This window comes from Rana temporaria, chromosome 4 (assembly GCF_905171775.1).
Source record: "Rana temporaria chromosome 4, aRanTem1.1, whole genome shotgun sequence".
NCBI lineage: Eukaryota > Metazoa > Chordata > Amphibia > Anura > Ranidae > Rana > Rana temporaria.
The window spans coordinates 238273446-238286877 of record NC_053492.1 but is presented as its reverse complement, the minus strand read 5'-3'; the positions used below and the strand labels follow the sequence as shown (position 1 = coordinate 238286877).

The window sequence follows — 13432 nt, the reverse complement described above, 5'->3', positions numbered from 1 at the left end:
TTTCAATCTTTTAAATCCTTGATTTATAAGATGCAGACCCAAGCTGCTCTGATTTTGCCATTAGTTGCCAATACACCTTTAGACCCCTTTCACACTGAGGAGTTTTTCAGGTGGTACAGCGCTAAAAATAGCGCTGCTATAACGCCTGAAAAACTCCTGCACTGCGTACTCAATGTGAAAGCCTAAGGGCTTTCACACTGAGGTGATGCGCTGGCGGGAGAGAAAAAAATCTCCTGCCAGAAGCATCTTTGGAGCGGCGTGTATACCGCTCCTTCACCGCTCCTTTCCATTTAAAACAATGTGAAATCGCGGCAATACCGTCTGCAATGCGCCTCTGCAGAGGCGCATTGCGGGCGGTATTAACCCTTTATTGGCCCGCTAGCGGGGGTTAATACCGCACCACTAGCGGCCGAATCCTGCGGCAAATCCGACGGTATAGCGCCGCTATTTTTAGTGGCGCTATACCGCCACCGCGGCTCCTGCCCCAGTGTGAAAGGGGCCTTACATATCAGAGCAGGGAAGGGGGATCCGGATGTTGTTCCTTGTACTATGACAATTCTGGAGGACTTCTGTATGCCATAGGAATCTTATTCACTGTTGGTGTGACTGGCCCATTGCTTGCAAGAGCAAAGATAAATGTTAAATTCCAGGCATCCTTTGTAAAGGGAGTTTTATTATTATTGAGAAACTTTCAACATTTTATTCACATCTAGGGCTGCATACACCACTGTTTTCTGATTACAACAGTGTGATTGCATCAGGTGGTTACAATGAAGGCAGACCTCTCTATTTAGAGATCAGCTTGATAAAGGGCATAGTGAAAAAACAATTTATGCACAGAATATAATTCTCCAAAAAATGTCTGGCAAGAAATATAGTTTGTCTACAGGGGTTTGTTTTTTCCTAAGAATTGCAAGGTGTTCTCTACACATAATAATGTGTTGTCATACTCCAGGTTATCAAACTCCTTACTACTGCAAAACGAGAATTTATAAATGATAAACACTTGAGAAAAGCTAGCTGCAGTGACAGAAAAATGAGTGTCATAAAAGTAATTCCATAAAGTTTGTGCACATTATATATCACACACTAGGTGTTTCAGTTTAGCTGCATTTTATTTATAGTTTTTATTAAGAACATAAGAAAAGCAATATGAAATCTATAGTTAGAGGACCCATTCTTTATTTGGGCGTTCTCTTTTCAAGATCGAGATACAAATTTCAAAATAATTGGTTTCTTGGGCTGCATGAAACTTTGAGTGCTGAACTCCATTGGGATCTGTACAAAAAAGGAAACAAACTTGTAAGCACCATAGCCAACAAAGCCATGAAAGCAAATTATATTCTATAATAAAGGCTTTTGGGTAAAATGAATTGCAATTTTCTAACTTAAAGCGGTGTTCCGGCCATAATTTTAATTTTTTTTTACAATCTCAACATTATTATAATATATATGCAGTAACAGATATCAATAGTTCACAATCTGTTCAGTAATCAATTCAAAAATGTACATGATATGTTGTCACCGATCTTGTGTCCGTTTTCATGTTCGCTATGGGCATGTGAAGCCCAGTTAATTTCTCTTCCTGGTTTTCCTGAGAGAGGTGCATGCTGGGTAACCGGCGCTCATAGTTGCCATAACAACGGGCGGCGACGGAGGAACATCCCGCCCCATTGTTATGACAACTAAGATGGTGCTGTGATCCGCCTTAATTCGCGTCATTTCCTGTATGGAAATAACGCGATTTATCAACACAGTAATGCTGGGAAACGAGTGTCATCATTTCCCAGGAGGCCAGGCAAGTCAGGAAGAGAAATAGGTCCACCGCGGACTAGAAACTAGGCAGATTAGGAAGTTTGCCTTGTAACAGGCATTTTCAGGCAAGTACAACTTTTATTTTAACAAAATGTTTTTTTTTTTTAGATTAAAAGGAACCTACAAATGTGAAGTTTTTTTTTTAGGGTGGACCTCCGCTTTACTTTATTATTTTGATGTACTTTCCTCCTCAGCTATGTTTTCTTAGTGTAAACATTTTAGTGCTTGTTGTATTCTTTGTGGTTTTCAATAAAATATGTCCTCCATAGTATGAATGTCAATACATGTGATATGCATGCAAAACACATCTAACATGCACTGCAGTGTTTAAAAATGCACATGGTATGTAGACTTATAATAATTAGTGTAGCTCCTTTTTTAGAACAGCCAATGGGTGGCAGACTAAGGCCCCTTTCAGACTGGGGCGGGAGCCGCGGTGGCGTTATAACGCCGCTAAAAATAGCAGCGCTATACCGCCGGGATTGCCGCGAGAATCAGCCGCTAGCGGTGCGGTATTAATCCCCACTAGCGGCCGATAGAGGGTTAATACCGCCCGCAATGCGCCTTTATAGAGGCGCATTGCGGGCGGTATTGCCGCGGTTTCCCATTGTTTTCAATGGGAAGGAGCGATGAAGGAGCGGTATACATGCCGCTCCTCTCACCGCTCCAAAAAAGCTGCTGACAGGAGATTTTTTTGTCTCCCACCAGCACATCGCCTCAGTGTGAAAGCCCTCGGGCTTTCACATTGAGTCTGCAGTGAAGGAGTTTTTCAGGCGGGATAGCAGCGCTATTTTTAGCACTGTACCGCTTGAAAAACTCCTCAATGTGAAAGGGGCCTAACTTACACTACAACAGGCACTTTTTTTATAATATTGCCCCTATCAGAAACATGTTGTTTAAAGTATTAACCCCTACATAGGGCCTGAAGTGAATAGCCTCAGGTGATACACAGTGATAAATTAAATCCTCCTACATAAATGGTACCCATTTTTCTACAACATTTTCTCCTTTATGGCCTTCTAAAGTACACAGGTGGCATTTCTCAGCTTCCAAGAGGTAAGGGGAGGGGATTTAAAGTCACATACCGCACAGCACAGAGCTGAGTGTTATCTGAGAATTGAGTGGAGGGAAAGAACACAGGTCTCTCTGCACATTTTCATAGGGAAAATTAACTCTTTTGTCAAATAGATGTACTGTACATGTAGAGCGAGATGGATAATACTATCTTTATAAAAAGTGCAGAGAGTTAACTCACCAGCGTGTCTTCACAGGGTCGACATGTAAAGTGCTGAAGGATGGCTGCTGTTGCCACTTTCATGCTTAGCAATGCAAACCTCATTCCAATGCAGTTTCGTGGCCCATCTCCAAAGGGAATGAATGTGTATGGAGTATGACTTTCTCTGTTTTCCTTGCTAAACCTGCAAGAAAAATTATAATATATTACTGCCTAATGATTACTTACTATGGGCTTTTTTTTTTTTAGGCTATAAAAAGGGGTCTTTTGTAAGAATAAAGCACACAACCTTATTACGGTAGTTATACATCAAAAGTACATAAACAAGACAAGAGAGGGATATATTTCTCCTGGGTACATAGTCCATACCAACAGAGTGGGTGACTTATATTTTAAGAAAAGCTTGGAATGTTGGATCAGATCAGGTATTCGAGAAATGGTACTTTACTATGTTTTATACTATACTATATTACTTCTACAGTAAAACCTTGGTTTGAGAGTAACTTGGTTTGAGAGCGTTTTGCAAGACAAGCTAAATTTTTTAATAAATTGTGACTTGATATACAAGAAATGTCTTGATATAAGAGTAGTGTCATGTCACAACTGAGTATAAAAGAGAAGAGAGGTGCCTTTAAGTGTAGAAATATGGTTACATTTAATGATTGTACAATATTTAGAAACTTGCATGGTTGATGGTTAAAAGAGGCACATCTAAGTATGCAGGCATCTGGGGTAAAGCTATCCAGTTAGACCAATATTGCTACACTTAGAGGCGCCTCTCTTCTATTTTATCCTCTGTAGCTCCTTCTGGATTTTGCTTCTAATCCCCTTGTGAAGGCTTCCATTTGTGGATGGACATTTTATGATAACACAACCTGGTCACATTGCTATAATCTTTTTATATGGACTATAAACTGAAGTATTTATGAATAAATGGTTGTGGAACAAATCATTTGAGTTTCCATTATTTCTTATGGGGAAATTCGCTGTTTTGGATTACAAGCATGTAACCGAAACGAATTATGCTTGGTTTTACTGTATTTATGTTTGAAATCTATTCTAAGAACTAAACTACTTGCATACATATGATATTTCTACAATTTAAAAAAATAAGCTGATTGTCTTTATATGGGCAACAACAAATTCTTATTTCAGTAAATAAAATCCATTGCAGGTTTTCGGGTGACCACCTTTTTGATTGCCGGTTAATATCAGATAATTATTTAAAAAGTTGTCACTGGGGACTGATATCAAGAGCTTGACATCTTCCAGTTTAGGGTCAAACTGGCGTGTTCACCATAGGAAACGATAAGAGTCAATAGAGCCTCTATGGATCTCTCAATCTCTCAAGTATTGAATTCTTTAATTTGCATTTAATTCTATTGTTTTCCAGAGGCTATTGAAACAGAGGCACCGATTGTTGAAATTATCAATGTATCTGTCAGGGGCTCCACTGCTCTTGCAATTAATAGTAGTATCAATTGACACAACTGCAAGTGCATCTATATAAGTGGAGGTCTAACTATTAAATATGACCTTTGCCAGTGAGTTACACAGTATAGAAGTTTAACATATTTGATAAGTGTGGTACTAAAACTTAACCTCCGTAGAGTGTGGTCCAAAGGGAGATCCACAAAATGAGTGAAATGCCTTTGTGACATATGGAAATAACAGCACCCAGCTACTTGCATTATTGTCATATATGATCTGTGTATATTCAGGTAGCCCGTTTGGCTCAGATGTATAATGGTTATTATAACTATTATCTTGAGGATAAAATAAAATTGTAATCAACATCTTAATTTTAATTTTCAAGCAGGAAAATGGGTCAGTAAGATCCAATAAGGATGGGAATTAATGAACAGTATGCCGGTATCTTCTGTACTATACCTTTCAGGCCGAAACTCTTCAGGCTCTGGCCAATATTCTGGGTTATTATGCAACACATATGCTGGGATCATACAGACAATTCCTTGTGGTATGGTGACACCATTGATTTCAACAGTTTTCTTTGAAACCCTCTCCACTCTTCCTGCAGGAGGGTACATTCGGAGAGTTTCCTGAATCACCATATCCAAATATTCCATTTTCATCAGAATATCATAGGTGGGGCTGGCCTGAGAGAGTGACATTAAATAAGTATACTCAGGCAAAAAAAAGTCACACTTTATTATATATCAAAATGCTGTCATTTAGTTTGCCAAGACCCTCTGCATCATAAACAATTGCTATTTTTTACAGTCAATAAATGCTGTTTTCACCTTTTTTGTATTCTTTTTTTGCATCTCAGTGCTGCTGATCCTATCCAGCCTTTTTAGCCACTTCCTGTCTACATATACTGGGCCAGATTCAGATAGAGATACGACGGCGTATCTCCTGATACGCCGTCGTATCTCTGAGTTCCGTCGGTTGGATCTATGCGTCTGATTCATAGAATCAGTTACGCATAGATCTCCCTAAGATCCGCCAGGTGTAAGTGACTTACACCGTCGGATCTTAGGGTGCAATCTCACGCTGGCCGCTAGGTGGCGCTTCCGTTTGTATACGCGATCAATATGCAAATGAGGCGTTACGCCGATTCAGAAACGAACGACCGCCCGGCGCTTTTTTTTTATGACGTTTGCGTTCGGCTTTTTCCGGCTTATAGTTACCCCTGCTATATGCGGCGTATCCTATGTTAAGTATGGCCGTCGTTCCCGGGTCGAATTTTGAATTTTTTACGTTGTTTGCGTAAGTCGGTCGCGAATACGGATGGACGAAATTTACGTTCACGTCAAAACCAATGACGTCCTAGCGACGTCATTTGGAGCAATGCACGCTGGGAAATTTAGGGGACAGTGCATGCGCAGTTCGTTCGGCGCGGGGACGCGCCTGATTTAAATTCTACACGCCCCCTAGCCGCGGAATCTGAATTCCGCCGGGGGATTTACAATACGCCGCCGCAACTTTAGAGGCAAGTGCTTTCTGAATACAGCACTTGCCTCAAAAACTTGCGCCGGCGGATCGTAAATCAGATCTAAAGATCCGCTAACCTATCTGAATCTAGCCCACTCACTCCAGAACCAGTCGCAAATCATCGCTTGCATTGGCTTACTGATAGTGACAAAGGTTAACCATGCCTGTAGAATGTGTGTTGGCATGGCTGCTTGTACTCTTAAGCAAGAGTGCATGTGACAGGTGACTTTACATGGCAGCAGTACATTTATGCTATTTACATTATAAATCAATATATCATGCTTTAAATTCAAGCTGAGAAATGCAAAATTTTTGTTCTCTAAAATGAATTTTCCATTGCAGTAACCTTTCTTTATTTGCTGATGTGTTGATGCAGAGGTGGACAAAAAAAACTAAAGTGAATTAGTAGAAAAATAACCAAAGAAAGAAAATCATTGGGAAACATCTAGTGGACTGGATGGAGATTGATTCTGCTACAAGTTACATGTTATGTTTATCTGCAAATCAGATCTCTCTAAAGCCTCTGAAAGCAGTTTAAAGTGGACCTGTGAGAATAAAAAAAGCTTCCAAAGCTAACTTGGGTTTAAAAGTTTGGGCTCCAGGCCCTCATGCTGATGCTGGCTCAGATAACTAGTGAGTGGCTGACCTAAAACAGGCATGGAAACAACAAAGTATAAAAAGCCAGAGCTGTCATCCTACATAATTATTCTTAATTAATGATGCCAGCATCAAGATTATAGCTTTAGAACTGGCACTTTTAAAGCTAGGTAAGCAAAAGTAGTGTGATATAGGAATTTCACTTTTCTGACTTGGCTCAGACAGCATGCCACCATTGTAATCCTTTTGCATGGGGCTCCCCAGAGATCTCATTATTCTTAGGGGCAGGAGAGTGGGATATACAGTATCACCCTTGGGTAGGGTGACCAGACATCCCCAGTTTCTGGGGACAGTCCCCGGAATGGGGACACTGTCCCCGGACCAAGTCTGTCCCTGGTTTTGTCCCCGGATTGGATTTGAACAGGGGCTCGGGCAATTTTAAAGACAGTGCAGAATATAAAGCTCCTACTAGCTTAGGGGTGTATTTTTTTTTTTTACATTATACCTCTTTCTGATTATCATGTGCTGGTTGGAGCGGAGGGAATATTTGTTCAGTTTTGGGTGCATGCCCATTAAGCTCCGCTCTCTGTTATTCTGCCTTGGCTCAAGTCCTGGCAAGCCGCCTGCCTTTTTATCTCCTTGCCTTCCCAGGCGGAGTGATCTTCCTCCGCTCCCCACCCAGTAGTAGCCGGGGCCCAGGGAGTAAGACTTGACAGGCTGTGAGGCAGGCTGCGGCGGCGACGGGCAGAGAGTCGCTGATTGCTGCCATTCCTAGTAAACTAAAAATATGTCCCCGGATTTCATTTTAAAAATCTGGTAAGCTTACCACTTGGGAACTCTTGGCAAGGCCCAGCCTGGATACAGTGCCACTTCTGAGCTCTCCCTCTTTAGACAGCACAAATCCCTCTATCACTGCATACAGATCTATCAAAAGTAACTCACCACTTTGTAATAAACATAAGTATAGGCTTGATAGCATAATAAATAATCCAAATTTTGCTGTTCAAACCAAGTGAACAGTGATATATCAGTGGCAGTTATTACTCCACAGGCACATCTGAAACACTCGGAGACACCCATGTCATGATTTTCTTTGTTATCAAAGCATGTTCTTCAGGTTTAGTACAGAACACCTCCAGGTAGCCATATTGCATTGAATTTTACAAGAATATACAGAGCTGCAGACAGGTTTTCCGGCAGGCAGGACCGTCACTTCTGGTTGACTGCAAGCTTCAATCCCAACCCTGCACTGCTCTCTTGCTTCTGGATAGGCCCTCAGACAGCCCAGCAGCCAGATGTGCCCAGGATAGGCCTGATCTCCGGCCTAGCAGCCCGGTCAATACAACACACGTCCACCCAGGCAGCCATCCAGGTGGCACAGAACACTGATCACCTGACATAATCCAAATATATAGGCTCTCCCAGCAGGCCAATGGATCCAGGAAAACCCTTGCCCATTGGCTGAGATACCTCATACATCCATAATCTGACTTTGCATTGCCCTTCTCTTATCTAATGCCACCAGGTACCCAGCCACCCAGTGGCAGAAGGGAAAAGCTCAGCAGTGTCAGACTTAGTAAGAAATCATATGATCCCTAACAATTAGCCAAGGTAGCTACTCCTGGTAGGAAAATCTAGGAGCAACCCTACAGGGTGCTACAATTGTATTTACAGTATCTTTCCATGTATTCCCTCATCTAGATCAATTGTCCAGATCACTGATTTTAAATGATTGTGATATACTCAGAGAAAATTTTCCAACCAGAATCTGCACACTCACAGCGGTGCATACAAATTTACTCTAATGGAATGATGCCAATTGATTAATGGGAGGGCACTCTCTGATCACTTGTATATTTTTGTATGTATATCAAACAAATGAAGAGCCGGCCACATCTGAGCCTGAGCACCGCAGTATTCAGCTGTGTCCGGTTCCGGTTTCCAGACGCCACTAAATACCATGGTGTGCTAGTCAGCAAGCCCCTGGACCATCATAGAGGGTCATACGCCATTTATCCATCCAGCAGTTTGTCATCCTTAACATTGGGACACAGCTCCTCTACATCACGGACCGCCTTGTGATGCTGGACCCCATAATATTTATATGCCTGATATCTTCTTGCCCATGTAAGTAGCCAATTAGCTGTTTGTTTTATTAAACTCATTTTAAAATGCTGCACTGAGTCTGGCGCACCTTGCTTTTATTCTACTTCGACCTTTACTGAATAGCATCTTTGCATCATTGATTAGAGCGGTGCCATTTTGTGTTGTATCATACCCACAGTTGATCCAGATGAAGGTGAAAAACCGCAGCAAAGCATGATCCAATTTGCTACAGCAGGGGAAAAAATTCCTTCCTGATCCCCGAGAGGCAAATCGGATTTTCCCTGGATCAATTTTACCTATAAATGTCAGTACCCAGTTATATTATGTACATTTAGGAAAGAATCCAGGCCTTTTTTAAAGCAATCTACTAAGCTGGCAAATTCCACATTTTAACAGCTCTTACTGTGAAGAAACCTTTCCATATTTGGAGATTAAATCTTTTTCCTCTAGACGTAAAGAGTGCCCCCTTGTCCACTGTAATGACCTTAAAGTGAGTAACTCAACACCAAGTTTACAAGACGTAATGTGTTTATTGTGAATTACAGATTTAAAGCTGCTTATCTCCAGCTAGATTCTTACCTTGTTGGGAAGATATGAGTCAACTTCCTCTTGCAGTTTTAACTGTACATCAGGGTGTGTTGCGAGGTTATGAAATAGATAGGTCAGTGTCAAACTAGTGGTCTCGTATCCAGCGAGTATAAAAACAAGGGATTGAGCCATTATTTCCGAATCTGTCATTGCTGTAGAGATGAATTCAGGGGTTATGAGTTCTAGTAATGATATTTTAAATTGTGCTCATTCTACAGAACAGTCTAGTATACGCTTCTTGGATTGGTGAAATCTTGGTGCTTTTTGGGTTCTAGGGTCAGTGTTACACCAGTGACAGACTGTTAACAATACAGACCTAAGGCCCCGTACACACGTCCGAGGAACTCGACGGGCAAAACACATCGTTTTGCCCGTCGAGTTCCTTGTGAAGCCGCCAAGGATCTCGGCGAGCCGAAATTTCCCATTGAACAACGAGGAAATAGAGAACATGTTCTCTATTTCCTCGCCGAGATCCTCGTCGGCTTCCTCGGCCGAAAGTGTACACACGGCCGGGTTTCTCGGCAGAATTCAGCTCTGACCGAGTTTCTGGCTGAATTCTGCCGAGAAACTCGGTCGTGTGTACAGGGCCCCACATTCATATCCTTCTAAAGTATCCTTAGAAGATTTTAGACCTCTTATTTTCAAGCATAACTGTAATTTTGCAGCAACATAAATGCTTCAGAATAGATTTGTAAGATGGGAACTACCTTTTGTATGTGTGTATCATTACCCCCCCCCCCCCCAGGGGAGCTACTGGTTGTTTTGGGTGGCACATTTACCTCATGGCTCCTCCAAATTCCTAGGGGTGAATGATGCGTATTGCATTTAGTAGAAGTAAGTAAGTAAGAAGTCCACAACAGGTGCTCTTTGCTGTGCTCTTTATTGCCCAGCCGGGTAAAAACAATAACTTGTAGTGAGGAAAGTAAAGTTGAAGAAGATAGGAGAATAGCAGATTCAGGCGTGATGATAGGGAAACAGTCCTGCTCCCAAGCGTAACACTTTCTCTGCACCACTCCTGCCGGAGTGGGTTTAGCGTACCCGGACAGGCCTCTCTCACTGACCTGGCAGCCGGAGTATCATTCGAACATTTGTAGGATAAAGTCTCTGCCAAAGACCCTCCTTGGTGAACTTCGGAGAGACACCCCTGCCAGGCCCTTTCTGATTTGGTAGTTACGGAGATAATCCTCCTTAGATGAGTTACGCCTGGATCTCCTTCAACTTGTCGCCCAGGTACCAACTGACAGGTGATCAATCCTTCAGTGTCCGGCTACCTTGATCCCCGGTGGTTTGTCAAGGTCCTTTTGGATCACCAGCCTCTCAATGGCGCTCCTCAGACGGACTCTCCACCGAACAGCAAATACAGCTTGGGATCCTCAAAGGTGGGAACCCAGTCGCTCACTGGGTCCCCGTCGCTGTTCAGATGCTCCGGGCTGACATGGTCCCGGAAACCAGGAACACCGCGTGGCACGTACGCCCCGGCCAGGTAGGCCATAACGCCGGGGCGCCATGATGTGGTCACCCTAAAGGTGGGTGCCACACTCGAAGAAGAAGACCCAGAACCAATGGCGTCTGCCTCATAAATACCCCTCCCAGCATGCACAGCGAGGCCAAACCCTCCTGATTCGCTGCTGGGAAAGAGCACCCAAACCTTGACTCCACTGCTGCCACCTGCCGCACCGGGGTTGGAAGAACACCCCAGTGTAACAGAATAGCCTACAGCACAGCCAAGCTGAGACAGAGACCCTATTTTGCACTTGACAATTCGGATCAGAGTTTAACTATACTCTGATCCCCCTTTAAATTTAACTAGCAACGGTACTATAAAGTATGCAGACGCTACATGTGTTTTTAGGCCTTGTACATATGGACTTTAGCTTGTAAAAGAGCAATGTGTACTGCAGGGTTTTAGAAAGCATTTGCAAAGCATCAGCAAGCTTTAAACAGATTTCTTAAAGCCTTCAACACACCCTTCTGCATCAGTGTAGGGATGTTAAACACAAATCTTAATATTAGTCTTGTCTGTCACATTAAAGCAGAACTAACCCTTCCAATCCTTTAAAGCCAAGTGTGCATTTTCTTTCTATTTTGTTAATAGATAAAAAATAAACTGGTAAAGCAGTAGTAAACTATGCTTAGTTGTTTTTACCTACAGGTAAGCCTATAATAAGGCTTACCTGTAGGTAAAATGAATATCTCCTTAATGTGCATCGTTTAGGAGATATTCACCCTGCATGCAGCTGCTGACATCAGGTGGGGCGTCTGCTCTAAGACCCCTTTCACACTGAGGGCATATTGCGTTAAAAATAGCACCTGCAATCCGCCCTTAAAAAGCCCTTAAAAAGCTGCTCCATTTTCTCCAGTGTGAACTGGAGCATTGCGCTAGCAGGACGATAGAAAAATTCCTGCTAGCCGCATTCTTTGGAGGGGTGTGTATACTGCTCCTCCACCGCTGCTGCCCATTGAAATCAATGGGACAGTGCGGCTATACCGCCCGCAATGCGCTGCTTCAGCAGCACATTGCGGCCAGTTTTAACCCTTTCTCGGCCGCTAGCGGGGGTTAAATGCGCCCCACTAACGGCCGAAATGCGCAGCAAATCCGCCCATAGTATCGGCGGTAAAAATAGCAGCGTTTTACAGCTGACGCTATGGGCGGCTCAGTGTGAATGGGGTCTAAATGTCCAGTATACCATGCTGAACCTTAGGAGCTTCTTGCCAGAACCGAGGACTCCAAAGCTGTTCACTAAGAGATTCATGCACCATGTAAATATTAATATAATTTAAAAGAAAGCATTTTGATGGAAGTCAGCTTACCTTTTTGTTCTTTGTCCAGACCACTGATGTCTTCTGTTTTGGAATCCAGCATAAGCTGTAGGAAGTCCACACGACCCTGTTGATTAAAACATAAACAGACGTGATGACATACATCGCATTGATAAAATATAAGACAGTGGCAGATCTGTATTTTATACCACCTTCCACCTTCATCAGAAAACGCAAGCATCAGACAAAATACTCCATTCATATATAATTACTGAGTAACTCCTGTGTCTGAGTTCAGTTTTCTGGATATATCTTTCAGAAGAGAGAAAAATCTGTAAGGCTGGATTCATACTTATGTTGTGGAGTGTTTTTGATGTCCATCATTATGCATTGACATTCGTTGCCATTTCTCTCCAAACCCTTTTAAATTTTACTGACAGACATGACCTTTTTTTATTAATGCATGCTGCATGTATGTGAACTAATGCCGCATACACACGACCGTTTTTCGGGTTGTAAAAAATGATGTTTTAATGGTCTAGAAAAAACAACGTTTTTTTTAACCCGATCGTTAACACGGCCTTGCCTGTACATGATCGTGGAAAAAAAAATGCTCTAGCAAAGCGCGGTGACGTACAACGGCACTAAAAAGGGGAAGTTCCATTTGGATGGCGTCCCCCTTGGAGCTGATTTTGTGTTAGTAAAAGACGATTCGCGCTTTTCAGTCTGTTACAGCGTGATGAATGTGCTTACTCCATTACGAACGCTAGTTTTACCAGAACGAGCGCTCCCGTCTCATAACTTGCTTCTGAGCATGCACATTTTTTTCACGTCGTTAAAGCCCACACACAACCATGTTTTACAACGTTAAAAACGACAACATTAAAAACGACAACGTCAAAAACGTACTGAAAAATTAGAGCATGTTCGAAATTTTTAATGGCCATTTTTTACATCGTGATAAATGCTCTGGAGCCCACACATGATCGTTTTTAATGACATAAAAAAAAAGAGTCATTTTCTCAACCCGAAAAACGGTCGCGTGTACGCGGCATAACACATTAAAAACCTCTGAATACTAACAAGCGTGCTTTCAAATGCATAGGTGTGAAGGGGCCCTCAGGAAAACCTGCAAAGAAGGAAGCAGGTAAGCTGCCATTCTGACCTCCCCTCTGGCTGGCATGCTGGTCCAATTACCTTCTGAATCACTGAAACAAATATGCTAAGAAAAGCTGTAAAAGTTGAGGCAGGGACCCCCTGTAACTGTACCTGAGAATTTTTGCTGGCCAGCTTGGTCTGTTACAGAAAGAGGAAAAATGTACGGTACTCAAAATCTTCTCAAAAACATGGCTTGTGTATGTATGGTAATATTGTTAT

At 42.5% G+C, this 13432-nt stretch overlaps 1 protein-coding gene across 1 annotated transcript in view; it reads right to left on the bottom strand.

The window, feature by feature from the left end:
* Positions 1-1096: 1096 nt before the first annotated feature.
* The window catches only part of LOC120937082 (cytochrome P450 3A9-like), a 39362-nt gene continuing 27026 nt past the window's right edge, over positions 1097-13432 (bottom strand). The window contains exons 9-13 of the mRNA XM_040350042.1: positions 12107-12182; positions 9287-9447; positions 4940-5166; positions 3071-3233; positions 1097-1278 (exon numbers count right to left, since the gene is read on the bottom strand). Of these exons, the coding sequence (XP_040205976.1) occupies positions 1201-1278; positions 3071-3233; positions 4940-5166; positions 9287-9447; positions 12107-12182 (705 nt within the window). The 3' untranslated portion in view covers positions 1097-1200. The remainder of the gene's footprint in view (positions 1279-3070; positions 3234-4939; positions 5167-9286; positions 9448-12106; positions 12183-13432) is intronic.